The following is a 27471-nucleotide window of genomic DNA, read 5'->3' as shown; positions in this document are numbered from 1 at the left end:
ATGAAATGTTAATTCCTCGCACTTGCCTGTAAGTATCTCTCTGTCAGCTCGTTCTCAACTCTCTTTCGACTCCCCGCCTTCTCGACTCTTGTTTTCCGCCAGTCGTCACTCTCCATCCATCCATCCATCCATCCATCCATCTTCCGAATCCTGATCTTCCCTCTGCTTCCCGCATGGGCCAGCATGGGAAGCGTCCGCCGCCCAATTTCAAGCCCCTTCAAGCCTCATCGAACCTTTTCAATAGCGTCGAGATCTTGGAACCGCACCACACGCCGAACATCATCGCGGCGCTGGACTCGTGGAAAACAAAACTTGCAACGCTGCCATTGACCAATCGAGCTCCCGCGCCCCAACGCCTCGCAAGTCGCAAGCAAAATTCCCGGCCACTCAGGTTCGTATTGAGGACAGGCAGTAGATCGATGTCACTCACTCGCTACTTGCAAAGTGGTTCCCCAACTACTTTGATTACTCAGTACTGCTCTACTCTCTCCTATTTCCCGACTAATGCAGGTCCGGTGTTGAATAGCGACGCTAAGTCACGACTCAGAAACAGACTCAGACTCCCCTGACTGTTCGTTCCTCACTCTTCCGATGCTGACCAATTTCAAACACCCAGCACACAGCACACAGCACAGTACAACCCACCTACGGAACGGTAGCTAGCTACCAACACCTTCTTGCTCTACTAAAATAGCTCTAGTATCTAGTAGGCTAGGCTGGGCTAGGTGCTATCCACGATGCCAATACGAGTTACGTCGCCGCTCTTCGTTTCGTCTATGTTGACTAGATCTGAGACCATGCCCGAAGAGGAAAACACAAAGTCAGCCCACTAAGGTTAGCACGAGGGAAAAGAAAGCTTCACACGCATGACGCCGCATCAATATCGAATTTCATGCGCAGACCGAGAGCACCACCTCACAATCAACAACCTTCTCCCCCTCCTGCTCGCAGAACCCAAATAATCAGACCAAACCAAACCAAACCAAACCCAAGCAAGAGACTCAGGCTGCTCTGCTCTGCCAGTCCGCGATGCGCTTCCGGGGGCCCAGTCAGGGGCTCGCAAGTTCATCCCAATGGAGGTGGGCTGCGATCGGCAGTAGAAACAACATCAATGCGCACCGCAATCCCTCGCTCGCATCAACAGCAGCCTCAGCCTTGCTAGGGCTGGCCGAAGATCACAAACGTCGTCATTTACGGTAATGGTTCTTGCACACATGGGCTGCGGCAACGAGAGCCAAGGAACACCCCTCTGAGCTCTTAAGGCTGGACGACGGTCCTAGGAAGGACCTTGCGACTCCACGTGCGGTGTCGGTGGTTCACCACGGAAGAAACATAATCCTGGACCTCACCCTCAACCTCACCTCCACTGACGGGACTGACTGGCTATCAAGCGGTAGCCTTGGTAGCCTTGCATAATTTGGATTTGCAAATTTCCCGTCGAAGGCGGGAGATGATGAAACTCTGCGTCGTATCGTACCCAATGGTTCTGCACACTCGAGAGCCTCGTGCTCGACATGCAGACAGCGACCAAACTTTTTGCCGCTCGCGCCCATTTCTCTCACTGGTTTGCAATGGCCCAAAGCGTTCCCCTGCGAGTCAAGTTCTGATCGACTTTCGCAAGTTGCGCCCGAACTGTAGGACAGTTCACTTCTTCACGTCAGTGACTTCGACATATGCTCTGCTTCGAATAGCAAGCCACCGCGTCTCACGTTGGTAATTGACGCTTCTTGGCCTGCCTTTGACAAATCCGCATCAACGGTCGTGTGGGAGAGATTACTACTTACGAAGCATGAGTAGTTTCACGCTTTCCACCTCACTTTCCCAGCACTGTTTAGTCACCGGAGACTCCGACCCGGAGATTTTCCTTTTAATTGCATACTTCGTGGGTCGTGCGTCCTCGTTGCGATCGTCTCGTGGACTTGTCATTTCTGGACTTGTCATTTCTGGACTTGTCATTTCTGGACTTGTCATTTCGAGACAACGGCATTGAAGCAGCACGGACCCCAGGTGACGAGGCTCTCGCTGCGTTCGAGAAGACCCTAAGAACAACTTAATTTCCACTGCCATGTGGCACGCATCACTTTGAGACATGATCTAGCATCCTTCTAGAAGGTTTCATACCCCGAGCTCTTCCAACCCCCGGCCAATCAGCACTGCATCTCGTCTCAGTGATGAAAACATGGGTACCAAAATTCAGGATCCTTCCATTCCCCCGTTCAAGATTGCATAACGGCTCAGCCCCATAAAATGATCTGATTGATCTTCGATGCCCCCCAGCCAGCCTCCCCATACGGACTTGTATCCCAATCGAGAGACCATTAGTCTTCTGTTTGAGGTTTCGAGGTCACGAAAATAGAACGTTTTCGCTCAGCACTAGTTGCGTTTCGAAATCAGTGTCTAGTTGGTATTCATTGGCTTCGTTATTTCTGATTAGCATGATTCATGCGCCTTGCAGACTATTATCGCCAGGAAATCCCTCATGGTTTTCGGATGTTGGCCTTTCACCCGAACGGCAGATAGGATGAAAATCGAAGAAATTGGGTATCGTTTGGCATCAGTCGAGGCGTCGTGTACTTGGTACCCATGCTCTACTGATTCATTCAAACCGATAGAGGTCAGAAACCGGATATGCCACCGAAAGCTAATCTTGCCTGTCAAAAAGGCAAACCATTATGCAATTGGGAGCTCAGACATTTCGGGTACTGATTGGGAGCCAAATCTCACATCAAGGACCGAAAGGTAATTACCTTTGTCCTTGGGTAAATAAGTCCCCCCCTGAGGGTTTTCAAGCCAGCCTCAACTAAGGTATTGGGTCAATGAGAGGCTAAGATGTGGTATAATTGTGGGGTCGAAAGTGCGAGAAGTGAATAACAGGGGGGGACTTATTTACCCTAGGACAAAGGTAGGCATTCCCGGAATCCTTGGACTTCGATCCAGTTCTGACTCTTACTTCCCGTGGCATGATATGAGAGTCAAGGTTCAAGTGGACGTTGTCGGTCACCAGATGCCTAGGAGGCTTAAGACATGATTTTCACTCCATGCAAGAGCGGCTGGAAGTCCGAATTGTGTCCTGGCGTGGAAGACGATCTAAAGCTTCCCAGAGCTTCCTAGATGGGCCAAGCCTCAAAGCCTCAATCTCGCCCTCACGTGTCCACGAACGAGGCACCGAGGACTTTCACATGCTTCCATGTTTTATTGTGCGGTACTTGCAGAATGATGTCTCTGTTTCTTAAAGTCTGACATCAACCTCTGGTCCTGAACGCTGCTGCTTGTATGTCGATATCTCATATTTTGTGTAGTCACGCTTGACATTAGAATGATTTTGTGTTTAATATGTTAGACTTGGCCTTCTTCATGCTACAAGAGCATTAGTTGGACAATTTTGTGTCAGCGATTGGTCACTTATTTGGAAATGGGGAACATCTTAATCCCATATCTATAATCATATCAGTACATCACTCTAAATAATACAAATTTTGATTGCATGTCTATTGTTCTCAATTTCGGCTGTGGGGATCTCTTGCTACACATGATTTGTCCTCCTCTCAGCCAACTGATCGATGAAGGTTCGAGAGCTTTCAAGTCCTCCGCCAATCACATTGTCCCTCCCATGAAAATGTCTGAAAGTATTCACTCTCAATGGAGTCTTAGATTCTATACATCCACGATTTCGAGCTCACGTCTTCGCTTTGTACAAACCTTGATAGTGACCAAGTCTACTTTTCCACTTAGCACGCGCAAGCCACAATCACCCAGGAGAAGACAAAGTTCCAGGCAATTTGATGGTTCTGGTAGTTGTTTGATGTCTAGATAAAGTGATATGCCGCGTCTGGTTACAGCCAAACCACACTCTACTCAACTATCTACACTCTAGTGATGTGAAACTACATGCTCAGCCTTTATGGAGAGCACACGAAAGCATGACTGTTGCGCGGATATGTCGATCAAGCACAATCCTTTCTCTTTTGGACAACATGAGAGAAATCTCATCAAGACGAACCTTGGAAACCAGAAAGTGGACCAGAATGGAAGTATCATTCTTTTATTGTCCTTTCCTGGGGAAGACCGAAGACGAGATTGACCTTTGTCCCAGAAATCCATCCCACTTCACTTCTGAAGCGGTTATATTTGAAGGATAGTCTTATACGTCCCCCCCCCCCCCCCCCACTGGTCATGAAGAATATATCATTTCCGCAGCTAGACCTACGTGCATGTATGGAAAATGAATTTGGTTTCAAAGTTGCAAGGTATCTTGGAATTTGGTTCGAGAGTCTTGCTACATCACTCACTCTGAAGAATCCAGTTGCAGTCCCACAACCAGCATGTATCGGTGTTACTACTTCGATAAGGTTCTTTGGTCACAGCCGCTTTCTTAGCTAGATTTAATTTGTAGGTTTTCCGCAAGGAAACTTGGCACTGTTAAGCAGACAGTATTTCGGCAGACCAAGAGCTCCAGTTAGAAACTCCGGGCGACTCCTTACAGTTGTCGGATTGGAAAACACATTTCAATCTTTCAACAATGGTGCCATTGACGCTGTCGTCGATGAGGGCCAGCTAAGAGTCAACGCAGTAAAGACAGGTTCACCGATCAACCTTGCCTACACTTTATGCTGATAACAAGTCGGGTGACTCCCGTTGCTGTCTGTCGACCTTGATCTGATAGAAGTGCAGTTGTACTTTCTGAGCATACATCTGGCTTGATGAAATGAAAATATATGCTCGATGTGTTTAGCGCAAATTCCCTTAGGCGTGTGACATAGTACTACTGCGCCCAAGTAGGCGGTGCGAGGCTTCCAAATTATGGCACAGATTCAGATCAGGGTGAAAATTCTGGATTAGTGTTGAGATACGTCTTACTTAACTTTCCCATCTTTCCCATGCTCAAAAGCTGTTCGGCCAGGCAAGTCTCAAAGTCTCTCACTAGGAGGAGCAGAACTACGATTTGATTTTCTGATCCCGGATACGATCGAGTTTTGGTTCTAGTTCAGCAAGAAGCGAGCATGAACAAGCTCTACAGACAGATGGTACAGTATCCGGAGCCGAAACCTATCACCAATGAGACGTAGGTCAACGACAGAAGTATAAACACATAGCCATAGATTTAAAGACTTAATTTTCCAAATAAGTAGAGATAGTCAAGCAAGTCTTTCAACCCACCCTAGCTTCCAAAAAGAGACAACTCTCTAAGGGCCATTGCAATATGTGCGGTATATACAGCAATGTTGAAACAGCAGATATACCAAAAGAAGAGCTGTGTGGTGGAGTTTTGATTGTCAAAGACCTCCCGAAATTTCAAATTATGTCGAATATTGATACTGGCTGCATTACTGATCTGCATACATTGAAATTAGTAGAGACACAACCCTGGACCGTCTGAAATCCTCTAAGCATAAAGCTCAATATTGCATACCGCTATTCGGAATGCCACATAGTAAGCATAGAAGATAAGTTCAAGAGTTCAAAGTGGCACTTTCCAAGATGCGAACTAAGATGAATATCGAATATTGTCTTCGAAGGTAGAGCGTTTGTAGAGAGATACATACTCTGAATTTCAAGAAAGTGTGGTGTTGTTGTTCTTGTTTGGAATTTTTCCCGTCTCCTCTGCTTCCTTGTAATTCAGTTGATTAGCAGATTTACTTTCGTCGATCTAGCGCCACTGTCATTAGCATGATTGGAACGGGTGGAAAAAGTTGCAAGCCTTCGTTCAGAACTGCATTCGAAGATTCAAGGTCCTGTATTGTGTTGAAACGGATCTAATGTCTGGCACGAGACTGACCGACGTGAGAGGTGAAGATAGCTCAACACTCAACAAATGTACTAGTTGTCCTGGACTGATCAAATTCCTCCTGCAGATGGTACCAACAATAGAGCAAATCGTGGCCAAAAGAAAGATCGGTCTTTTGCGGAGGGAGGGCCTGCGAAAGTTGCCAGAGCTGATGCTCGATGATGTGGAGACACGCGAAACTAATCCCTTTGCCAAGGTTTACTCACGAGTCCAACTCTATTCTCTTCTTAATGTTCCTCCAAATAAGGGACTCCTGAATTCGTACGTTGCTAGTTTAGCCGGGCCCTCTTAAGATCAAACCACCGTGCTACTGAGCTTGTATTCAGAAGCGCTCATGAGGCATTAGAAGTGGCGGGGATGCGGGATGTTGATTCGGAGATGATTAATTCGAAGCTTAGAAGGGAAGATGCTGTGGCTGAGCATTGCAAAGTCTTTCGGTGGACGGTAGTCTGATTTGGACCGGCTCACCTTCGCCATACTTGAGAACGACATAGAAACAAATAATCATTTCCCTGCCATAACGCGTCTGAAAACAATCTATTAAATTCATGTTTCCTGCAAATTTGTACTCAACTACTTCTTGCTTGAATCTGGTTATCCTACCTAGATACCCCGGTAGTAACTGGGCTGGTCCTGTTTCTTTTAGACGAGTCTGTGACGCCTTTAAGGAAGCAGTTCAAAGGGTGGATCGGGTTTCAACAGATGGAAACCATGTGCAGAGGATTAAACAGAACGCAACAAGATAGACGACTAAGCACGTGCACAGAATTATAGGAAAGAAAGACAACATATGGCCCTACGAGAATTGTAAGATTGAAGTGAAAATGAACTGATAAAATTGAAGAGGGTAACGCCTGGTATTTTCATTCTTGAGAGACACGAACCCATAGCACTAAATCTGGGATCTCTAGTTTCCACACCCCGATACCTTTACCAAAGACTGACCTCGAGTCAATCACCTTGACGAAAAGAGACGCTGGTCGTGAACTCATAAATCCAGCTCGGTGCTCATATCCTATTAGAATTGATCTACACATGTTAGTCGCAGTCCAGGATTCACAACTTACGCAGATGGAGCCTGTATACTTACCTAAAGTCATGCTCATGCTGACATCCGTATTCTCCACCATCTTCGTAAATTCCTCGAAACTGATCTTCCCATCCCTATCTAAATCTGCCTCCATAATCGTTTTGTCGACAATCTGTTGCAACTGTTGGTCTTTCAAGTTGCTTCCCACCATCATCTTCAGCACAATGAATAATTCTCCATTGGAAATGTAGCCGTCGCGATCGATGTCGTAGACCTTGAATGCGAACCGGAGTTTTTGTTCCTTGTTTCCTTTGCTGGAGAAGGCAGAGAGTCCCGAAACGAATTCTTGGAAATCGACGTCGCCGCCACCATCTTCGTCAAGAATGGCAATCATTCTATTGATATCTATCAGCGACCTGGTCATATGCCTGTAAGATGTAGGACTGACCTGGTTGCAAGAGGGTTCGAGGAGATCTGGGGAAGGCTGAGAAATTCCTCGCGCTCGATAGTACCTGAATTGTCCTGTCCTTCGGGTCAGTCCCTGCTTCCATTCCTCTAAGGCAGATCTGCAAACCTTATCCAACTTCATAAACCTCTTTCGTATTCTCTCAACCTCATCTCGGTCAACTGCACACCCCGAGTCAGTATTGGTCTTTTGCTACTGCAGAGAGAAAGCGAGGAGCCTCGTACAATTTGAGCCTTGCACAATGTTCTCCAACACTGCGCTGCTGGCGTTACCCATCTTGAAGTTGGGTTTGGGTGGGTTGGGGGGAATATCTGGGGAAGAGGTGTCGTCTGGTGGGGTTTTGAGCTCAGGCTCAGGTCCCTGAGATGTCGGCGAGGGGGATTGCGCTAAACTGTTTTGGGTCACGAAATCTCCACTACATGCAAGATTTCCAGAACCCAACTACTTTTATGTTGCTCGTGGGAGAAGATTTTCTATGATATTGCTTTCTTACACATGGTCGTTGTGTAATTACTGAACTCAATACTTCATCATCACCACTCTGTACTTGAACGTTCAGTACTTCCTACACGATTTCGGTTTGTAGGAAAGAAAATGAGATTAGAAGCTGGAAGCAGAACAATCTTCTACCATGTTTGATATTAGTAACTTCGGAGGCAAGTTTATCCCATCTGACGAATTTTATAGTAGTGCATCAGAGACTTAGTCCTGTAAGCTATTGAACGTGCCGAGACAGAAAAGAAGAAAGTGAATGAGACAAAGATGCGGGGTCCCCGCAACCAACAATTAATAGCATGCGATTGGAAGATTCATTGTATTTCATTCCAGCTTCCCAAGTACTGCTCAGCCACTAGACTAAAATGTCTTTGCAAAGGGGAGCAAATGGTTCTCGTGTCTTCTCAAAAATGTACATTCCACGGCTGACTAGTTGCAGTTTCTGCTACTAACAATGGAAGCTCCAATCACTATCTGTAATTTCCTCAGATTTTTGTACCGGGGTTAGGCGTTGGGAGACCAGTATTGAGGGTTCAGATGCCATGCTTTGATGGGGACTGAATGTATGGTAGAGTGCTGTAGTTTGCTGGACCCGCAACACAGTTAGCGTACGAAGGATAGGTGAAGGCTAGCGCTAGCACAGGAGCTATACGTAGATGGAATACGCAAATGTCAGTGAAGATGAATGACGAGTTTTAGAACACGTCTATCGAACCCTAAATAGCATTTCGGATTTGGAGACCTGGTGAAGCTGACTTTCGATCTGGTCAATATCTCGTGGGCAGCCGTGACCCCGGTCCATTTTATTTTGATATTCGCTTCTGGCCACAACGCCTGCCTAAACCCCATCTGGAAGGCTGCGAACCTCCGCCCTTGCTCGTGGCCCACCGACCACCACCAAAAAACTCTGCGCGCGCAACGACACATGAGGCAATTCGACGAGATTCATCAAAAGCTCAACCACAACGCGGAAAAAATGATCTTCTAGATCGATGTTCATCTGAATATGAGTCCAAAATTCGATCGGTCCAATTTTTTTTCGCGATCGCGCGTCGAAACTGACCTGATTACATCGTCGCACTCACTATCATCATGCGGTCACAAGCCGCGGCCGGGCGGGCGACGAGAGTCAAAAAGCTCGCGAAGAACACTGCTCAGCAGGTCTTGCGAGAAGATCAACTAGATTCTGCAGAATACAGTTCCCTTCAGACTCAATCTAACATCGAGACTGGGGTGGAAAAGAGTGAAGAAAAGGCACGTGACTACTTTACAGATCGCTCGTCATGTGACGTCAGAACTTCTACTGACTCTCTATTAGGAATACCATCTTCAAGCTGCCTTGAAAGGAGGCTCGGGTGGCAGCAAAGATGCGGAGGAGATTCCTGCCCCTCCTGCCGAGGAGACCCCTGGTCTGGATTACGATGCCCTGTATCCATTAGTTTTTCATAAACCTGCCACCTACATTCGCTTCTCCCAGACAGTCGAAGAGACTACCGGGTGCCAGTATAATATGACCTCGGAAGATGACACCTTTCTCAAAGCATACAATCACAAGAAGTCCGCTGGTACCAGATGTTCCGAGGATGATTTCGAAAAGATTATGGAAGTTTTCGAAGACACTGCCGCTGATCAAGTCCCGTATGCATCCCTCGATGGCACCGTGATTTCCTTTGATGGGATGAAGATGTCGATTAAGCAACAGATTCATGAAAAGGCCCATCCATTTGCCAAGGATATCTACGAACACTGGCGAATATGCAGACAGAATGCTGGGAACCATCCACTTCAACCCTCTCTAAAAGTCGAGAAGAATATAGAAAAGGATGATGGTGATCCATATGTCTGTTTCCGACGACGAGATGCTCGTCAAACTCGGAAGACTAGAGCTCGCGACACACAAAGTGTGGAGAAGCTGAAGAGATTAAGGAAAGAACTCGACGAAGGACGCCAATTGATAGACATGGCTTTCCAAAGAGAGTTGACCAAGAGAGAACTTCTAAAATGCGACAAGAGCGTCTTCGAACAACGTGCCAAGGTCAAAGAGACTAAGGTCAAACTGGGAATCAAGACTGACGATGAAGATCTCATCAACCAGAGAGTAAGTGAAGTCATGAAGCATATCATGCTCACCGCTAATGAGTACCAGCCTCAGAAGAGAAAGATGACAGACTTTGGCCAGTTGCAACGTCCTCCTGGAAGCCAATTACGCTTGCCTGGCCGTTCCGATGGACGTCCTCTTGATGCTGATCTTATTATGCTGAGTGATCTGATGGCCCAGAAAGAGAATACGCTCCAGATTGAGATCGAGGAGAAGGCGCAACAGCATCGGAAATGGAACATGGGCCATGTCGACTTAACTCGCGAGCCACTGTCCCCTGTCCATGGCCAAGGGTTCGAGGCTGGATTCCGTCCGGCAACAGCCCAATACCAATATCTCATGACACCTCCTTCTTCTGTGACCTCCGAATCCTTCGATCAGCCCTCGCCGTCCTTGGAAAAACCAGAACCATGCGCATTGGGTTATAACTCACCCTCGGAAGAAGAAGAGCCTCGAGGGCAACCAGCTTATCGCCGTAGGATAGGCCGCGGAGGTCGATTATGGATTGATCGTCGAGGCATGTCGTCGGCCGCTAAATTGGCTGAGGCAACTGTCTCGGATCGTTGGAAATACGATCAAGATGATGACGATGAGCAACCGGTGTACGAGATGGACCCATATGACACCAAAGCTCTCCGATTTCGAGCAACAATACCCTACCCACCACATCTCTTCTCGCAGCGACCTCGACCAGAACAAGCTGGGCCACTGGCAAGAGTTGCTGGAAACAGTCCTGCGCATAATCGAGCAATTACTGCTGCTGGTCAACAGCCACAGCAAGCACCACCCTGAAAGAAGAATAAGCTTACCGTTTCGCTTCCCACACCTAATCCTACCACAAGCCGCCCCCCTTCGCGCCAATGAAGCGCTCGTGTATGAATAAACATTCTGCTTTGCAGGACATCGCTTGAGATGTGCCTGGGATTGAGGCGTTACCCAATGAAATGGGCTCGAATGTGTTGGTATTAGATGTTTAGCTAGTCGAAAACACCTCGAGGATAGGTGTCTGTTGTATTTTAGTGCTCACACGAGCAGAGAAGATGGCGAGGACACTGGTGGAATGCTTGCTCCATCCAAAGCCTTGTTTTCCATAGCTAGGGAACGTTACTCACTTGCATACCACAAAAGAAAGCCGTTGCTTCATCGCTTTCTGGCCTTCTTGTTGTCACCGTCCGTCTGATGTTGTCTCCTCTTCGTTCCGCTAGCCACGACTTCATTCTCCCTTTTTTGCCCCCTCATTCTCTTATCACTTGCTGTGAATGTGGCTGCTTCCTGAATAGCTTTTCTCAACACTTGCTTTTCGCCATGTCGAACTTGAACAGCCATGGCCTTTCGATGAGGCAGATTCTTGCTCTGAAGGATCAGTTCGTCCTCTTCAAGTGTAGTGGCGTATTCTCTTTCCCTGAGCTCCAGGAGCTTTATCAAGACCTGGCCTACAAGTCCGGTTGAAAGCTTCGACCGACTTGGCAAGGCAATTTCTGAAGCCTTGATTGCAGCAAGATTTTCATTATCCAGAAGGAGAATGTACAGCAAAGCCAGGAGCTCATCCGGGATGCTAGGTCCATCTGAATCAGGGTGTGAGAGATCATAGGCATCTTCATAGATAGCTTCCCTCTGGGCAAGCTCGATCCTCTTATTGAGATCGGGAAGTGGCAACGGCTCTAATGCTTGGTGGCCTGGAAAATGCAGTGCTTCTCTTGCACGAAATTGAGATAGTATGGCGTGCGTTGATAGCTCAGCCACGTCGTAGACGGCATAATTGTCCGTCAAATATCCATATCTTCTCAACAAATCAGACCTTGGCAGTTGACCATAGTCGTTGAAGATTTCGTCTCCGTCAGATATATGCCGAATAGCTCTCATCTCAAGGTCTTCATTGTCGCAGCAGAGACGAGCGTTGTTTCTGTCTGCATCGGCATTGAGAATATCAGCCAGCGGCACTATTGAGAGTATGGTCTTCTCGCCGTTTCCATCGTCGGATACCAGCTCTTCAGCATCCTCGTCTTGATCTTCGTTATCCTCCTTGTCTGCAATCTCGGGTATGTCGAAGGCGTATGCCATAATCACAGACGCTACTTTGTGGCACATTGTCGGACTGGCGTTCTCAATGCCTAACGGCGCGATATGATGCTTGAACATCTCCTCAGCTGTAGCTTTTCCAATCTTCTTTGCGACCATACTGGCTTGGAGCTCAGAAAGCTCGGTATCTTTCCAGAAGACGAGACTGTCGAGATGTTGCGGTAGGATAGCAAAATACGGCGCCCATTTCGACTCCTTTCGTGCCGCTTCAACAAGCATAGCAGATGTCAAAGCCTGTGGGTCCGAGAGTGAGTATCGTCGAAGGTGGTGGGAGCGGGTCGTCTTACCAGCCAACTTGGCATCTCAGCTACAGCGTCACGTAGGAACGAGAGTTGCGAATCATTGAGAGCTGTGTTCGTATTGAAGACTGAGGAGCGGGGAATAGTGAAAAGGATTTCGTCCTCTTCAATGTCTGCAACTGCGACTGGTTGTTTTTGTTAGCAGTGCAATGTGACAAGAAGACAGAACTGGAGTTCTTCGGAGGGTAGGTGTGCATGTAACATGTATAGAACATGCAAAAGGTCCGTTGTGTGAAGTAGATGAAGAAACACTTACCAGCGCCGCGATTCTTGCCGGATGATCTTAGGTCAGCTATAGCAATCTTGGGACTGATTTGAATGCCCAATCTTGAGAGCCAAGCAAGAAATGCTGCCGTCGCAGTCTCGAAGTCATCTACCTCCATCTCTGTTGTTTGTGAAATGCAGAGAGTCTAGAAGAATGAATGGTGGTGAGCTTTCAAAAAAGTAGAGGCGCTAATATTGGCAAAATGGTGTAGAGAGCACAAGGGACGCTAAAGAAAGTAGCCGAGCAGGGGTCAGCCTGGACGCACGAAAATAATTGCCAGAATTTGTTCACCGTCCTTTACTCTCTGCCTGCCATTGATTCCTGCTGTTCCATGAGTAACATACCTACATAAGAAGTATGTTCTGACTAATGTGACAAAATAAGTGAGGCGGTTTGACGCTCTTGCCCTGTCTGGTTTCGAGTCAACTTCCGATTAGAGTAGCTTTCTTTCTTATCGCATTTTCAGCCTTGCGGCGGGGCTCTGATCTAGCTGCAATAAAACAAGAAGACCATCACCACGAGTATCCTAGTATCGAAAATGATTGCAATCGGTCTTGAAGGTAGTGCCAATAAATTGGGTGTTGGTATTATATCTCATCCCGGTCCTGGCAAACCAGCGCAGGTACTCTCGTATGCTGTCCATTCTCTTCCTTTGAGCCTATTCGAGATTCTGTACTAAAGGAGAAGGCAGAAACATCCGAGATACTTTCAATGCCCCTCCTGGGGAAGGCTTCCTGCCAAAGGACACAGCTAAACACCATAGATCATGGTTTGTCCGACTCGTCAAGCAAGCCATGATCGAAGCAAAGGTCTCAACCCGCGATATCGACTGCATCTGCTACACGAAAGGTCCAGGCATGGGTGCCCCCTTACAAAGCGTTGCTGTTGGTGCAAGAATGCTTTCACTACTATGGGAGAAGGAGTTAGTTGGAGTTAACCACTGCGTTGGCCACATCGAAATGGGCCGCGAAATCACTGGAGCCCATAACCCAGTAGTTCTGTATGTCAGCGGAGGCAATACTCAGGTCATTGCATATGCAGAGCAGAGATATCGCATATTTGGAGAAGCCCTTGACATTGCTGTTGGAAATTGCCTGGACCGGTTCGCACGAACATTAGAAATAAGCAATGATCCCGCACCTGGCTACAACATCGAACAACTGGCAAAGAAGGGAAAAGTGTTACTGGACCTACCATATGCAGTTAAAGGAATGGATTGCTCTTTCTCTGGTATACTGGCATGCATCGATATCTTGGCAGCAGATCTCAAGGCGAACCCGAACTGGCGAGATCCTATCACGAACGAAGTCATCACAACTGCTGATCTATGCTTCAGTCTACAGGAAACTGTGTACGCCATGCTTGTTGAGATTACAGAGAGAGCAATGGCCCATGTGGGAAGCAGTCAGGTTCTGATTGTTGGAGGAGTGGGTTCCAACGAAAGACTCCAGCAAATGATGGGATTAATGGCTCGAGATCGAGGTGGCAGTGTCTTTGCCACAGACGAACGTTTCTGTATTGACAATGGTATTATGATTGCACATGCAGGTTTAGTGGCGTATAAGACCGGCTTCAGAACACCATTGGAAGAAAGCACTTGCACGCAGAGGTTTAGAACTGACGAGGTCTTTGTCAACTGGAGGGATTGAAGTGTCGAAGGTGCGGCAGAGGAGCATTAGACATTTCAGAGCTTTACTGCAACAACGAGAAATGCCTCGAACCCAATGTTTGGTACCGAGACTCTGTTGCAGTCATCAGATCAGAAGCCATCTTCGGAATCATCGTCTTCTTCGAGAATGGTCTGACTCAAAAGTCCATGATCGTCGCTTCTCTGGGTCGTGTTCCTCTCCACCCACTCGGCATACTTTTCCATCGAGATGCCATCCTCTTCCTTGATTATGGAGCTTTGCCATACTTGCTCCAGCTTTTCTTTCTCCCGTGTAGCTCGAACGGAAGCAGCAGTGCGGCCATTGTCATCTGGACTAGGAGTTAAGTTGAAGAGCGACTCCAGCATGCTAGATGATAGGTAGAGAACGGTGCCTGTAAAAAGACCAATCACGGCTGCAACCCCAAGATAGATGTAAACAGTCTACAATGGTTAACTAGGATCGAAGTACGTTAAGCCAGACTTACTTCGAGCTTACTCAACAACGTGAGGGGCAATAGACAGCCTGCGATTATGTACTGTCCAAGATAGAGGAAGGGTGCTAGTGGTACAAGTAGCCAACTAAGAATTGTGGTGATCGGTAGAGAGCAGTAATAGAATACGGCACTAAGTGCCGAAAACCAAGTCATATTTGCTTGTTGGCCATCCGTCGAAATGTGGAAAAGAATCCAAGCCTACAGCTTCTCGAATTAGAGACTGATATTTCCCTGGGTTGTATTTACCCTATGCTGTTTTCGTCCTATCCGAAGCTTGATTCCTGGCCTCTTCCAACGCGCTAATAGTCAAGGAGATATTGGCGTGTTGTTCCTGTCTTCGAACATTGAAATGCTGTGAAAAGCTTGAAGCTGCTTTATTATCAAAACATGACATTGACTCGGTCATCAATGTTCCAAGCAGAGCCAGGCGAAGTTCTGAGAAGACCGTGCAGTAGCGGCAAACCAGAGGAGCAAGGCTCGCACGGACCTCCTCAACCTTATTCCTGTCCAGCCCAGCGTGGGGTTGATCTACTGTACAGTAATGTACTGTGCCTGGACCTTCGTTGCTAACCCCTCCTTCGTCCACGACAATTCCATACCTTTGAGCCTCGTCTTCTCCATTCGCTCTTGGGCTGGGAACTCTTCGCCAGCTGCAGAGCTGCGTCTGGCTGTTAAACTCTATTGCGTCTGTGGTCCGATTCGTCCTACGATGCCCAAGTCTCCACGCTGATGAATCACACGACCATAAAGTACGATATTCCATCATCACCATGGGGAATAATCCCTCAACGAACAATCGCCCTTCTCACCAAGCCTCTCCCTCCCCGAGCCATGACTCGTCTCGAACCTCGTCCACTCGGAGAAATCCCAGGAATCTGATACAGGCTCAGCGAGCACCCGCCGAGCCTTCGATGGCACAAGCCCGTGGAACCACCACTGCTACACATCGTACGCGCAATTCCCAATCGCATTCGACAGCTGCGCCGTTCAGTACTTCATCGCCGAGTCAAAGCGTCAACAGTCCTTCTTACCATAGCAGCGATTCGCAAATGGGCGCTCAAATTTCGAAGGACGAGCCCAAGGTTGAGGTTCGGGATCAACCCAGCAAACCGGTCGATGTTCCCGCACCTACTGCTATGAATATAGAATCTGCATCTACACGATCGTACTCGCAATCGATCGAGCCATCGGGGCCACCCCTTACACAAGACATGTCATACCATCTCACCCGGCCCCCTAGACTCCCGCTCCCCATAGAAGAGGAGGTTCACACCCCAGGATCTCCCATCATTGCACCCGCAGATGTTGATGCTCCTGCTCTGGATATAGAGTCACTAGACCACGAAACGCTCCCAAGACGTTCTTCCGCTCTGAGCAACACCACAATAGATGAGGAGGATGCCGAAGAATTACGGGTTGATAAGACAGGAGCAACAGTTCCTACAACTTTCGAATGGCAGCAAGGAGGGGAGAAAGTGTATGTCACTGGAACTATATTTCAGTGGAACAAGAAGCACCGATTGCATCCCGTGTAAGTTAGCAGTACAATATCTCGTCCATCCAACAGAGCTGATCCAGATCTTAGTCCTGGCAAACCAGGCCTTTTACGAGCTGTGATTCATGTTCGACCAGGAACACACCACATCAGATTCATAGTAGACGGTCTGATGCAATGCTCAACCTTGCTGCCCACTACCGTGGACTTTGGTAACAACCTAGTCAACTATATCGAAGTGAGTGCCGATGATCTGCCTCGAGAGGTCCCAGTAGCTGTAGAGGGCACCGGGACCCCGGTTTCTAATGTCCAAGCTCAAGCACAAACTCCACCTAAAAACGCTGAGCCCAAGGCCAATGTAGAACCTCATGCCACGAAAGTCAAAGTCCCTCCAAGAACAAAGCCCGTCATTCCTGTGGGGAAGTTCTCCTCGCAAATACCTCAATACCTGGTGGATCTAGATAAAGCGGAAGACTCGGCAGCGTATCAATATGCTGCTGCAGCAATTGAGAAGCTTCCGACGCCACCAAGTCTTCCTGGATTCTTGGGGAAGCCGATCTTGAATGCTGCTACTCCTATGAAAGATGATAACAGTGTCTTGACGATGCCAAACCACACTGTCCTCAACCACCTTGCCACGAGCAGTATCAAGAACAACGTGCTTGCAGTTTCGGCTACGACACGATACAAAAGAAAGGTAAGCTACAACTCTGTTTTTGGCACATCTTTTGCTAACAAGGATTAGTATGTCACAACGATTATGTATAAACCTACCGGGGACGACTGAGCAGCATCACAGTGGCCTGAAATAATAGCATCAATGCACCGTTGAGCATCAAAAGGTCTACATGAAGTTTTCATTACATTCACATTCCGGATCGAGTCCTTCTTTTTCTGGGTTAACCACGTCGTTGATCCGCATGACTCCGATGACAGATTGTGAGGTGGGTTAGGTCTTCGATAGGAGGACAGGAAGCCAATCAATGAACAACTTTCAAAACTACTCCTCTTACCTATTTCCTATTTACTTTGCCTGTTTCTCACGTATTTTTGCCTCAATATTACTCTCGCCTGGTACATACTCTTTCTTCGGCTTAATCTTACAAGTAATACAATCGATCCTTGGCGATTGGCGTTATAAGTGGGCGATGGGGGTAAACGAGAGGCAACGCTGGATTATTACGAGTGCAAAGCCATGCCATTTATCTAAATACATTGGTGCATAGAAATTTACAATTCCCAGTCAAACTTCCTTCGTTTGATCCTCACTCTCGTATCATGCACTGGCTTGGAGACAGCAGACGTCTTCACCTGTTCTGGAATCTCCCACCCTGCTCTCTTGTCTGCTGGCTCAAGATCCCAGAAAGCTAGCACGCCAGCCACGAGCGTTAAGCACTCCTTTTCTGCATAGACCCGGCCTTTGCACATCGAGGGTCCTCCGCCATATGGTCGAATAGTACCGACGTTAGTGGATAATGAACCATCATCGTTGTGCACGATAAACCTCTCTGGATCAAATGCCATAGGGTCTTTGAAGTATTTCGGATCTCTCATGTGCAAGTCATGCGGTAATGTAACGTATTCTCCTTCATGCATCACGAACGATACCGGATTTGAAGCTTTCTTATCTCCGGTGATGGTAACGTCTGTAGCAATCTGACGAACTGACCAAGGTTGGTTGAACAATCTGAGACATTCCAGGTATGTAGATCTAAGAAGGGGACAATCTTTTGATAGTGCGTCGTGAGAGATAGTGAGTTTAGGGGCTTCAGAAATAGTGCCGATCGAGAAAGGTTTAGAAACTGTAGCGTACGGCGAGATCTCAGCTCGTATCCTATCCAAGAGTCCGGGTTGGGCCAGAATGTTGAGAATCTGCCAATAGACCACCAAGTTTGCATTCACGACTAGGGCCCAGAGAATCTAGGTGGCTTATTAGTATCAAGGAACTGGAATGTTAGGAGTTAGGATAAAACATACACTGAGATCTGCCCTCTCTTTCACCTCAAATCTTTCATCTGTTGTGCACTGTTGGCATCATTGACTCACAATGCACGGAAGGATATTCAATTTACCTCTGAACAACTTGTTTCTCTTCATTATCAATTCACTCACATCGTCCAGATCTCCCCAAGAAGGGTCAACTGGTTTCCCTTCGGCTGTTGCATCGAGAGCTCTCTGATGGTCGTCTAAAGCTTGCCACAAACGGAAACGAGCTGTGTGAGCTCTAGCAGAAGCTGGCCATGGAGTCCATGCCGGCAGACCAGCTAAGAAGAAATATGTCCCCTTGTCGAAGTCATAGACATCATGCAGAAGTTCTGGATACTTATCTAAAAGTGCACGCCCGAAGAAAGCAGGAACTGAAGCATGGCCAAGCATATCTCGCATGAGAGCCATGAGATTGACCTCTGTCTCTGAGTCTGAAATATAAGTCGCTTTCCCGAATCGTTCCCATGGCTGTAAATCTACCTCGGTATCGACGAAAGTCAACATCTGAGGAATATTCCTTTCGAGATTTTTGGTGGTTGCTTTGAGCGTGTTACTTAGATGTGGCTCCTTCATCAGGAAGATAAAGTATGTATTAAACTCCTGTATGCTTTTATGAGCCTCTGCTATCATTAATTGACGGATGAACGAACCTCCCAATTCTTGAAGTATTTGGCTTTAGATCGTTTTGGTACGCCAAAGAACTTTGAACGTTAGCCTTGAGGCGTGACTTTGATGGCAAGTACTCTTGACCTTTTGGACAACGATCCAGGCAATAGATTGAAAATGCACAGCAGAGTCTTTTTGTGCTAACAGGCTGAGAGATTAGTTCCCAGACCAGGTATATTCCAGCACTCGCAGCCTTACCTTGAGACCAGGGACGGGTCAGATACTATTCTTAATTTTAGCTGATCATGTAGTGTGTGATTCATGATATGGACTCCGAAGAAGAGAGAGCCGAGATAGTCAAACGTATATATACTTACTGACATTGTAGGTAGTGGCACCAAGATTCAGTGCAAAGATGCCATGAGGGCTCAGGTCCCTAAGAAATACGTGAATTCATGCACTGGTCCTGCGGGACTTTCAACACACCTTGCCTCTTGCATCAATTTGAACGGATTATAGAGACTACATTTTGTCAGTAAGCTGAGGATCATTCCAACTCCTGAATACCTGTACTCACAAAGAGAACCCGTGACCTATGAAGGGTAGCCAGTACGGCAATATGCCAACCGTTCTTCCATTTCCACTGTCGACCAGCTTGGAAGGCCGTTCACTCAAATATCGAGTAGCAAGTATGACAGCTAAAAAAGCAAGTAGAATGGTCATGAGCATACTTGAGGGAGCTGGAAGAGCATACGTCCAAGCGGACAGCAGATTTGCGGGTGTATCCGAAGCATCAGTAGAATAAAAATCGTCGTCCATAGTATCTTTTACGAAAGTGAATTAATCGTGCAACTCGGCGAGCATTAAAATATCATAGGAGGAACCCAGCTCGAAAACTCACCTTTATACCGCTGCTGACGGGTGAGGCAACTCGATTCGGGTGCTGTTTGCAGGGGTGGCACGTCCATTTCGAGAGCGCACTTTATATATTCACCTCGATCAGCAGAAAGTACTTCAACTCCTTGATACGTTCACCGTACGTGGGATCTCGAGTACCTACCGACTTTCTTGAAAACCTAAAAAGAAAAGACACCCACAATTCCCGCGCCAGGTTCGCTGCTCTACCTCCGCCATCTGGAACCATGGCACCCAAGCAGCTTAACTTTATCACGGGCAACAAGAACAAGCTCACAGAAGTGAAGGCTATTCTGGGCGAAACTATTGACTTACAAAGTCAATCCTTAGATCTTGTTGAGATCCAAGGCACTATTGAAGAGATCTCAGCAGACAAATGCCGAAGAGCTGCAGAAGCTGTACGTATGCTAGCTACATATTTTAGTTTCCATTATTCACAAATTCACAGATCAAAGGTCCTGTCCTGGTAGAAGATACTTGCCTATGCTTTAACGCCCTGAAGGAGCTTCCTGGACCATATATGTGAGGCACTCGATATACTTGAGAAATAAACTTTTATTAACCACTTCTAGCAAATGGTTTCTGGAAGCACTGGGCCACGAAGGACTCAATAATCTTCTTGCCGCATATTCTGACAAGTCTGCTCAAGCTGTGTGCACGTTTGCCTATTGTGAAGGTCCTGGCCATGAGCCCATTATCTTCCAAGGTCGGACGGACGTAGGTTCCCATCCCGACACAAACTATGTTGCTGCTCACAATTCATAGGGCAAGATAGTACCAGCACGAGGTCCTACCAATTTCGGTAAGCTATCAGTTATAGCCTTCCTTCCTTCAATTGCTCACTGTTGTAGGGTGGGATCCAATCTTCGAGTATGAGGGTCAGACGTAAGTCGAGATCTTTCTGCTTCCCAAGTTTTTCCACTGACCTACATAGGTATGCGGAAATGGATAAAGTCGAGAAGAACAAGATCTCCCATCGATTCCGAGCACTAGAGAAGCTGAAGAAATGGCTTCAAGACTCCTAGAGTGACAGAGAATGTATTCCATAGACGTAGACCGCGGTTTATTGAGCTTTTGCAGCATTGTCCTTTTTCCACTGCTTGATCCACCCTTCAATACGCTCAACATTGCTCTCCATCTCATCGGACGTATTGCTCGTGAGCTCGACGACTATCTCCTCATCGTATGAATCCCTCGCCTCTTGCAATAGAACTTCCATGATCTCCGAGTCTAAATTCTCCTGTAGTTTGGCTTCTGGGTACTCTCTGTGCCTGGTCAGCTCGGATGTATCAGACAGCAGGTTCATGAAATGTACCTTGCTTTCAATCGATCGTATAAGAGGGTTGAGTCCACGCGCAGCACAACCACCAAGTCGATCCAGCTTTTCGGAAACAGGTCGCATGCGTGCCAATCGATAATATAACCTCCCTGCTTCACCTCATCTTCTATCGCGTCTAGTAGCTGTTTGAATTAGAATGTGTTGCTGGTGCGGGGGCAAGAATACAAACCTTGTCTTCGTCTACAATCCAGCTCTTGAACTCATCGTCGTAGCCATCGTGACAACCCCGCTCCTTCACGACATTGTTTATGGAGAGATGCTTTAAGCCAGTACTTTCTGCAAGACTCTCGCAGTGAGTAGTCTTACCTACTCCTGGAGTTCCAGTGACAATGATATTTGGTTGAGATCTCATCGTTTGAAGTTCGAGGTGCTGTGTTTTCCTGAGCGTCAAAAATATTTTTTTACCCCAGTTCGGCTTATCGATAACAGACTTGGAGTGCGAGGGACAAGAATGCGGGGAGATGGGACGAGATGAGATGAGGATATGATGAGGCTCAAAGTCAATGAATGATAATAGGTCACTCAACAAGTATTTTGTTTGTTAAATTGTCTCATTCATAATCGCATTGGAGTATTAATGCTTCTTCTACTCCATGCATGCTTCCGAATCCTCCAGATGAGGCAGTAGAAGTTGGCCTTTCACTGTCCGATTTCCTGAAATCAACGCCAATTACAAAATTGTACAAAGTACAATGCACTAGATATCTCCTGTGCAATCATTCAACAATAACAAGTCTCGCATTAGACATGAGATATACGCTAACAAGGGAGACGTTCAATATGCAAGAGGTCTGTGGAAGCTAATGGCAGCATATCTTCGTCCAGGACATCGAGAGAAAATGGTACAAGAGAAGCGAATGAGGTAGCAGATTGCATGATGATGTGGGTTTCCAGGGTGATTTAGGCGCCATTGAGTTCGCTGTCTGTGAGATCGTTGGTATCTTCCTGTGAGTACTCGAGTTTCTCCTGCTGAGCGATGGCTTGTGCCGAAACGATCTCTGCCAGACGTTTCAAGCGTGGTGTTTGAAGCCCTGAGGATGGATCAATTAGCGTTCTAGGCAGGTAAGGGGGCTCGACTTACAAGATGGGGTGTAGGTTTCCAACGCCGTGATGATACGGGGCTCGGCAATCTCATAGGGTCCGCTGTCATCCATGTCCACTGCGGTGAGAAGGAGCACATCACTCTTCTCTGTAACACGAGACGCAACAGCTTTCATGATCTCCCCATTGATGGGCTGTTCATAATCGGCGACAAGGTATTGGTTGAGTAGCTTCTGGATCTGGTTGGGGGACAGCCTGTAATCACATTAGTCAAGGACTCATAGCAACGTATGAATCAATACTTACATCCAGCAAATATCTTGAATGATCTCAATGTCATTCAGTGTAGCTTTCTTCAATTGAAGCAGCTTCGTTGCTTGCTATAGAACTGTTAATAGAAGGTTCTCTAGGGTCTGTTGTGACAGTAGAAACCTACCATAAGATGCTCCAGCTGAAGTGTACCCTCGGGCATGTCATGGCTTTTGCACCACTCCTCGATGCGAGTAATGTTATAGTTGATTTGAAGACCACGCTTCCAAGAGAGGAAATTCCTTCGCATCAGCAGATCGTTGAATGCAGTCACTCCGACCAATCTCAAGAGCTCAGTGATTGTCTGAACGATTATGGAGTCCTCAAGATAGTATGCCTTCATTGCCTTGAAGACATTGTTGAGCAAGCTCAGCAGATTGTCCATGCTGTAGGCTGGGGCGGAGTTGCTTTGGAGAAGTTTGCCCAAGAATCGATTGCTTTCGTTGGTTACGAAACCCGGCAGTGACTGAGACTCGATGATAGCTGGAATGATCATCTTTTGGAGCTTCTTCTTGAGGACTTTCATCCAGGTATGATAAATGTTAAACTCCAGGCTCTCGAGATCGTGCTTCACAATCTCCAACAATCGATCGTACTCATAGTTGTCGGTCTTTTGGGTCTCGTACCAGTCTTCCGCGAGGAAGACGAAGGAGAGCATCTCGTGAACATTCGAGAGCCAGAAGGCACCTGGATTGATAGCTTCTTCGCCCTCATGCTGCATGACTTCTTGTTGTATCGATTGCATGACGTTTGCGAGGAATCTCTCCGACTCCTTGACGAACCCATTGTTCCACATTTCTGAAGTCACCAGATTGATCAAGTATGATGGGAACAAAACTTCCTTGTCAGTCGGAGGTGGAGTGCTTCCAGGAGCTGGGATCTTGAGGTTGCGGATTAAGCCCATGGTGACCTCGTCATTGAGGCCATCCTCGTCGGCCAGTAAGTTCTCAAGCTCAAATTCAATGTTGTCAACACCCGGAATGAACCCAGAGCCTGGGAGTCCTGGGCGGTGCAAATTGGTGCCTGTGACAGCCATAGAGACAGGACGAGGATTGAAAGCCGCGCTGAATCGATCAATTTCACGTGGTTCAGCACCTGCACTGCGTCTCTTCGGTTTCTTAGATGAAACCAAGTTGATGAGACCATTTTGCTGGGGTTGTGCGGCTGCGCCGTTGGTAAGCTCGCCATTCGTGGGCATGGCCGGAACCACACGTTTCGCAAGCTCGAGCTGGTCTTGCAAGTCAGCGAGTTGTTGTCGGAGAGTGACGGTCTCAGCTTCATGGAAGGAACTGTTTCGCTTTGTCTGCTCGAGCTCTTGCGAAGACACCCTGAGGGATTCGCGAAGCTCCTTTTCTTCTTCTTGCAAGCGTTTGATATTGGCGGTTGACTCGTCGAAACTCGAGCGTAAGGTCTTCATCTCCTCTTCCATGGCGGCCAAGCGAGCTGCTGCAATGCCAGCCTGGTTAGCCTCGCCCTGGAGTTCTTTTGAACGCGTCTCAAGAGCGTTGTGTCTATTCTTCCAGGACTTGATTTGATTCTCGTAGTTCTCAACCTGGCTGAGCAGAGTTTTGTTCTCTCTCTTCATGCTTCCCAGTGATTGGGTGAGCTCAACCACCTTATTCTCCAACTTGTAAGAAATCTGCTTGAGATCGCGCGCCTCTTCTCGGACCTTCTTGTAGCCACGTCGGGCAGTCTTGCCTCTCCACAGACTTTGGATGATCACAACCTTGCGCCTGTATTGCCTCCAACTCTTCATTTGCCGTCTTGAACGCCAGACTCGTTGTATCAGAACAGCAGCATTGCCCAGACGAGTGTCCATGATCTCTCTCCTTCGCAAGAAACCCTTCGCTGCTGCTTGTGCCTGTATGACATTGTTGCGGATGGCGTTGAAACTTTTGCGTTGCTTCTGGCCACGCCAAACTCTCTGAATTGTGGTAGCAGCTTTGATTTTGCGGATTTCTTGAGCTCGCTTCCGTGCGAGATGCCCTCTGGTGAACGATTGAAAGGTGAGAATGGCGTTTCTCGCGTCCAAGTACTTCCGGCGATAATACTTTGCCTTGAGATTCTTCTGGATCATGATGGCACAATCGTTGAGACGATTCGTGCGAAGGTTCTCAAGGAACGCTAGCATACCAGCCCTGAAGAAGATTTTGGTTAAACCCAGTTGGTACTTGTCGAGCCCTTGGCCATTGCTGGTACCAAGCGCTTTTGTGAGGATCTTGTTTGCCATGTCTCTGATCTCCGATGTCCATGATGCTGACGGGACAAGCATGTAATATCTCAGCGCAAATTCTTCATACGTCCACCTGGTAGGGTAACCAGCACAGCTGATTCTCACGGTTTCCAGTACACCACACGCTCTCAACTGACTAAGTACCATGGGTCCCTCGAAGACCCATGATTCCTTGCTCTCGTTTGGCTTGATACATCTGATGTAATGGACGTCTGTATTGTTTATCGTGTGCATCAGCTCGATCAGTGAGGATTTGAAAATGCCCCCGAGAGTGGGCTTTCGATTCACAGCAACACCAATTCTTCGGCCAGCTGCGGGTTTCACTGCTGCGGATGCGGCAGAAGCAGTGTCCTTTTCTCTGACTGCTGATGCTGCGTCCAGCACTTGTCCCAGAAATTTGTTCGAGGATGCTCTCAACACGGCCATGTGTTCATCAGGCACAGTGTCACGGTTCTTGTCGATGAAACCATCCGATTCGTAGGTAACATCGATAGCGTAATGGCAAACTGTAAAAGCAGACTTCCCGAAACGCGGCTTCTTATAAAATTTGTTCTTATCTGCAGCGTAGTTGTGGTGGAGCTTGGTGACAAATTGCTCATCTGAACCCATTGGAAGCCTAGATTCTTCATCCAAGAGGGACAGAATACCAAGTTTTCCTTCAATCAGATCGATACATGGCTGATTGTCCGAGAAATCGATGAAAGTCCAATCGATCTGCTCTTTCAGATACTCTTCTTGTTCCAGCTTGAAGACGTGGGCGTTGAACTCTTGTTGCAATTTCTCGTTGGCATAGTTAATACAAAATTGTTCGAATGAATTCTTGGCGAAATGTTCGAAGCCGTAGATATCCAGGACACCGATGAAAGACTTGACCCTGCTGAGAACCTCCTCCGTAGCTAAGGCATGATTGATATTTTCTACCAACCAATCGAAGAGACTTGAATAGACGAATTTGGCGACGGAATCACGAACAACAATAGCCTGCTGTTGGGTCAAGTTCGATGTAATCTTTTCTCCTCTTGTAATCAGTTGCTTCTTCACCGTCCACTTCGCAAACTCCACCGGATCAACGCCAAGTATGGCAGTGGCTTTTTGTAGAGACGGCTCTGTTGGTGTAAGAACAGAATCCGTCCTCGATGCAGTAATATTGACATTACCAAGGTGGAGTAAGGCGGCAAGGAGCTTGAATATTTCGGACTGTTCACTGGTAGTGACACCTATTGTTGACAACGACTTCTTCAGAGCTTCAAATTCGGCCTTGTCATCGACGCCATCGATGGTTGGGGAACTTCCTTGATTCAGATAGTTGAACTGCTCCGCCGGTAAGAGGTCCAATTCCAGGCGTTCAGCATCTGATGCTCCAGCAACGAGCTGATAGAAAATGTGGTAATTTCGTTCCTTTAGCGGTTGGAAGACCAGTCTCGATCGTTCCAACAAGTATGTCCGAATCTTGGCACCAATAATGCTTGTTGTATCGTCGAACATGATTTCGATGTATTTTCCAAATCGAGAGGAGTTGTCGTTTCGAGTGGTCTTTGCGTTACCAAATGATTCCATGATCGGGTTGGTAGCAAGAATCTGTTCTTCCGTTTCACTCATCGAATCTGCCCCTCGTCTCCTTGTCCCAGGCTGGTCTGGAGATTCTCTGGTAGCAAAATACCGCATTATATATTTGGCACTGACAGTCTTCCCAGCTCCGGATTCTCCTGAAACTACGACTGTCTGGTTCTTCCCGCTTCGCAGCATATCACTATCCCTTCTTAGCAGCATATTCCGCAAGAGTTTAAGGAAATGGCACATACGCAAAGGCTTCCTCAGCAATAGCAAACAGATGGGGCGCTTGCGTTGCTCTCTGTTTTCCTGCATAAACCTGTACCATGCCAGGGACATATAAGGAATCCACTCGTGCAAAGGGATTTGTGGCTATTAGTACGATTCCACTGTAGGTGTAGATTTCCTTCTGGGAGTATCGGAGTCGAATGGCTTGGAGCACTGTGTACAACACTCAGTATCAACCTCAAAGTAGAAGTAGATGGGGACCTACCTGCAGGTTCATTGAGATGTGAAAGATTCGTCAGATCATCGCTGGCTTCAAGCATCGTAGGATTCATCAATGGTGGGAGTTTCGAGTTGTTTGAGTCTGCTAGAGCTTCTTCTGTAGTCTCTATCGATTTCGTCTGCAAGCATCACCAGTGTCAGCTTCGGCGGAATCACAGAGTCACGGCCGGAATGCCATGGAGCTTTGAGTGTCAGACCTCGCCGTTTGCCAGTGTGAAAACCAGTGTAATTTTGTCCCCATTCGCAACCTTCGAGGTCACCTCGGAAGCCACCCATCCCTCTGTGGCATCCGGCTGCCACGCTTTCGTGCCGACATCATAGCTGTGCGCCATCTATGCTGTGTTGATGGGAAGACGCAACTCCGTTCTGGACACTCTTCGACGACGGGCAGGACGATCCGGGAGCGACAGCTGCAGAATCAGCCTGCATGAACAAGACGCGAGTTGGGAAAGCAGGGAAAGAGCGAGATTTCAAGTGACGATAAGCCGTTGTTCGGGGCTTCGTGGGCCGCGGTCGTGGATAGAGAATTGTGAATGAGAGAGGAAGAAAATGTCTTGTTGAATATTCCGTGAGGTCCAAGCCGCGTTGTTACTCGAGTGGCAGGGGTGTCATAATAACGAATCCCGTAATAGGGGTATTTTGTAGCTGAGGGTCTGAGAGTGCGTCTAAGAACTTTTCAGTTCCTGGAGATTCATGCGACATGCGAGCGAGCCTTCTCTTGCAATGATCTGATCTGATCTGATCCATGGAACACGTCTTCTGCTACGTATCCGCGCGCTTACCGCTCATCTGAGGACGAGGAGAGTCAATAATTACACCGCCGAAGGTTA

The 27471-nt window shown here is 47.5% G+C and overlaps 11 protein-coding genes across 11 annotated transcripts; 4 read left to right on the top strand and 7 right to left on the bottom strand.

The window, feature by feature from the left end:
• Positions 1-1360: 1360 nt before the first annotated feature.
• Positions 1361-2285, bottom strand: LY89DRAFT_474363 (uncharacterized protein). The gene is made up of 2 exons (XM_018207794.1): positions 1785-2285; positions 1361-1647 (listed from the first exon to the last, which is right to left on the bottom strand). Exons 1-2 carry the CDS (start codon positions 2089-2091, stop codon positions 1559-1561), a joined length of 396 nt encoding a protein of 131 aa, XP_018074568.1. The 5' UTR covers positions 2092-2285; the 3' UTR covers positions 1361-1558.
• Positions 2286-6367: 4082 nt separating this feature from the next.
• Positions 6368-7609, bottom strand: LY89DRAFT_641821 (calcineurin regulatory subunit B). The gene is made up of 5 exons (XM_018211729.1): positions 7506-7609; positions 7390-7442; positions 7264-7337; positions 6876-7210; positions 6368-6814 (listed from the first exon to the last, which is right to left on the bottom strand). Exons 1-5 carry the CDS (start codon positions 7555-7557, stop codon positions 6804-6806), a joined length of 525 nt encoding a protein of 174 aa, XP_018074567.1. The 5' UTR covers positions 7558-7609; the 3' UTR covers positions 6368-6803.
• Positions 7610-8671: 1062 nt separating this feature from the next.
• On the top strand, positions 8672-11009 carry LY89DRAFT_682984 (putative enhancer of polycomb-like protein 1). The gene is made up of 3 exons (XM_018214613.1): positions 8672-9030; positions 9095-9874; positions 9923-11009. Exons 1-3 carry the CDS (start codon positions 8869-8871, stop codon positions 10664-10666), a joined length of 1686 nt encoding a protein of 561 aa, XP_018074566.1. The 5' UTR covers positions 8672-8868; the 3' UTR covers positions 10667-11009.
• A 5-nt stretch (positions 11010-11014) lies between these two features.
• Positions 11015-12635, bottom strand: LY89DRAFT_580606 (SET domain-containing protein; the record flags this gene model as incomplete). The annotated part of the gene is made up of 3 exons (XM_018209068.1): positions 11015-12187; positions 12241-12377; positions 12509-12635. The coding sequence occupies 3 exons, from the start codon at positions 12633-12635 to the stop codon at positions 11015-11017; spliced, it is 1437 nt and encodes a 478-aa protein (XP_018074565.1).
• A 190-nt stretch (positions 12636-12825) lies between these two features.
• LY89DRAFT_780044 (putative tRNA threonylcarbamoyladenosine biosynthesis protein kae1) lies at positions 12826-14595 on the top strand. Its single transcript, XM_018222352.1, has 2 exons — positions 12826-13147; positions 13209-14595. Exons 1-2 carry the CDS (start codon positions 13056-13058, stop codon positions 14164-14166), a joined length of 1050 nt encoding a protein of 349 aa, XP_018074564.1. The 5' UTR covers positions 12826-13055; the 3' UTR covers positions 14167-14595.
• On the bottom strand, positions 13967-15284 carry LY89DRAFT_682982 (uncharacterized protein). Its single transcript, XM_018214612.1, has 2 exons — positions 14651-15284; positions 13967-14606 (listed from the first exon to the last, which is right to left on the bottom strand). The coding sequence occupies exons 1-2, from the start codon at positions 14810-14812 to the stop codon at positions 14277-14279; spliced, it is 492 nt and encodes a 163-aa protein (XP_018074563.1). The 5' UTR covers positions 14813-15284; the 3' UTR covers positions 13967-14276.
• Positions 15285-15329: 45 nt separating this feature from the next.
• LY89DRAFT_474131 (AMPKBI-domain-containing protein) lies at positions 15330-17163 on the top strand. The gene is made up of 3 exons (XM_018207792.1): positions 15330-16190; positions 16245-16851; positions 16900-17163. Exons 1-3 carry the CDS (start codon positions 15430-15432, stop codon positions 16939-16941), a joined length of 1410 nt encoding a protein of 469 aa, XP_018074562.1. The 5' UTR covers positions 15330-15429; the 3' UTR covers positions 16942-17163.
• Positions 17164-17384: 221 nt separating this feature from the next.
• LY89DRAFT_641807 (cytochrome P450) lies at positions 17385-19565 on the bottom strand (the record flags this gene model as incomplete). Its single annotated transcript, XM_018211728.1, has 7 exons — positions 17385-18074; positions 18132-18179; positions 18201-18740; positions 18791-18841; positions 18891-18954; positions 19120-19182; positions 19324-19565. The coding sequence occupies 7 exons, from the start codon at positions 19563-19565 to the stop codon at positions 17385-17387; spliced, it is 1698 nt and encodes a 565-aa protein (XP_018074561.1).
• A 183-nt stretch (positions 19566-19748) lies between these two features.
• LY89DRAFT_682980 (inosine triphosphate pyrophosphatase-like protein) lies at positions 19749-20783 on the top strand. The gene is made up of 6 exons (XM_018214611.1): positions 19749-20059; positions 20110-20183; positions 20234-20378; positions 20427-20463; positions 20513-20546; positions 20596-20783. The coding sequence occupies exons 1-6, from the start codon at positions 19889-19891 to the stop codon at positions 20684-20686; spliced, it is 552 nt and encodes a 183-aa protein (XP_018074560.1). The 5' UTR covers positions 19749-19888; the 3' UTR covers positions 20687-20783.
• LY89DRAFT_612396 (P-loop containing nucleoside triphosphate hydrolase protein) lies at positions 20271-21416 on the bottom strand. The gene is made up of 4 exons (XM_018210616.1): positions 21170-21416; positions 20977-21122; positions 20596-20926; positions 20271-20546 (listed from the first exon to the last, which is right to left on the bottom strand). The coding sequence occupies exons 1-3, from the start codon at positions 21350-21352 to the stop codon at positions 20725-20727; spliced, it is 531 nt and encodes a 176-aa protein (XP_018074559.1). The 5' UTR covers positions 21353-21416; the 3' UTR covers positions 20271-20546; positions 20596-20724.
• A 436-nt stretch (positions 21417-21852) lies between these two features.
• On the bottom strand, positions 21853-26973 carry LY89DRAFT_773062 (uncharacterized protein; the record flags this gene model as incomplete). The annotated part of the gene is made up of 7 exons (XM_018221923.1): positions 21853-22031; positions 22082-22296; positions 22348-22421; positions 22478-26333; positions 26386-26575; positions 26628-26760; positions 26839-26973. 7 exons carry the CDS (start codon positions 26971-26973, stop codon positions 21901-21903), a joined length of 4734 nt encoding a protein of 1577 aa, XP_018074558.1. The 3' UTR covers positions 21853-21900.
• Positions 26974-27471: the final 498 nt, after the last annotated feature.

This window comes from Mollisia scopiformis (genome assembly GCF_001500285.1).
Source record: "Mollisia scopiformis unplaced genomic scaffold LY89scaffold_7, whole genome shotgun sequence".
Lineage (NCBI taxonomy): Eukaryota > Fungi > Ascomycota > Leotiomycetes > Helotiales > Mollisiaceae > Mollisia > Mollisia scopiformis.
The sequence above is the reverse complement of the archived record's forward strand: the minus strand, read 5'-3'. Positions and strand labels throughout refer to the sequence as shown.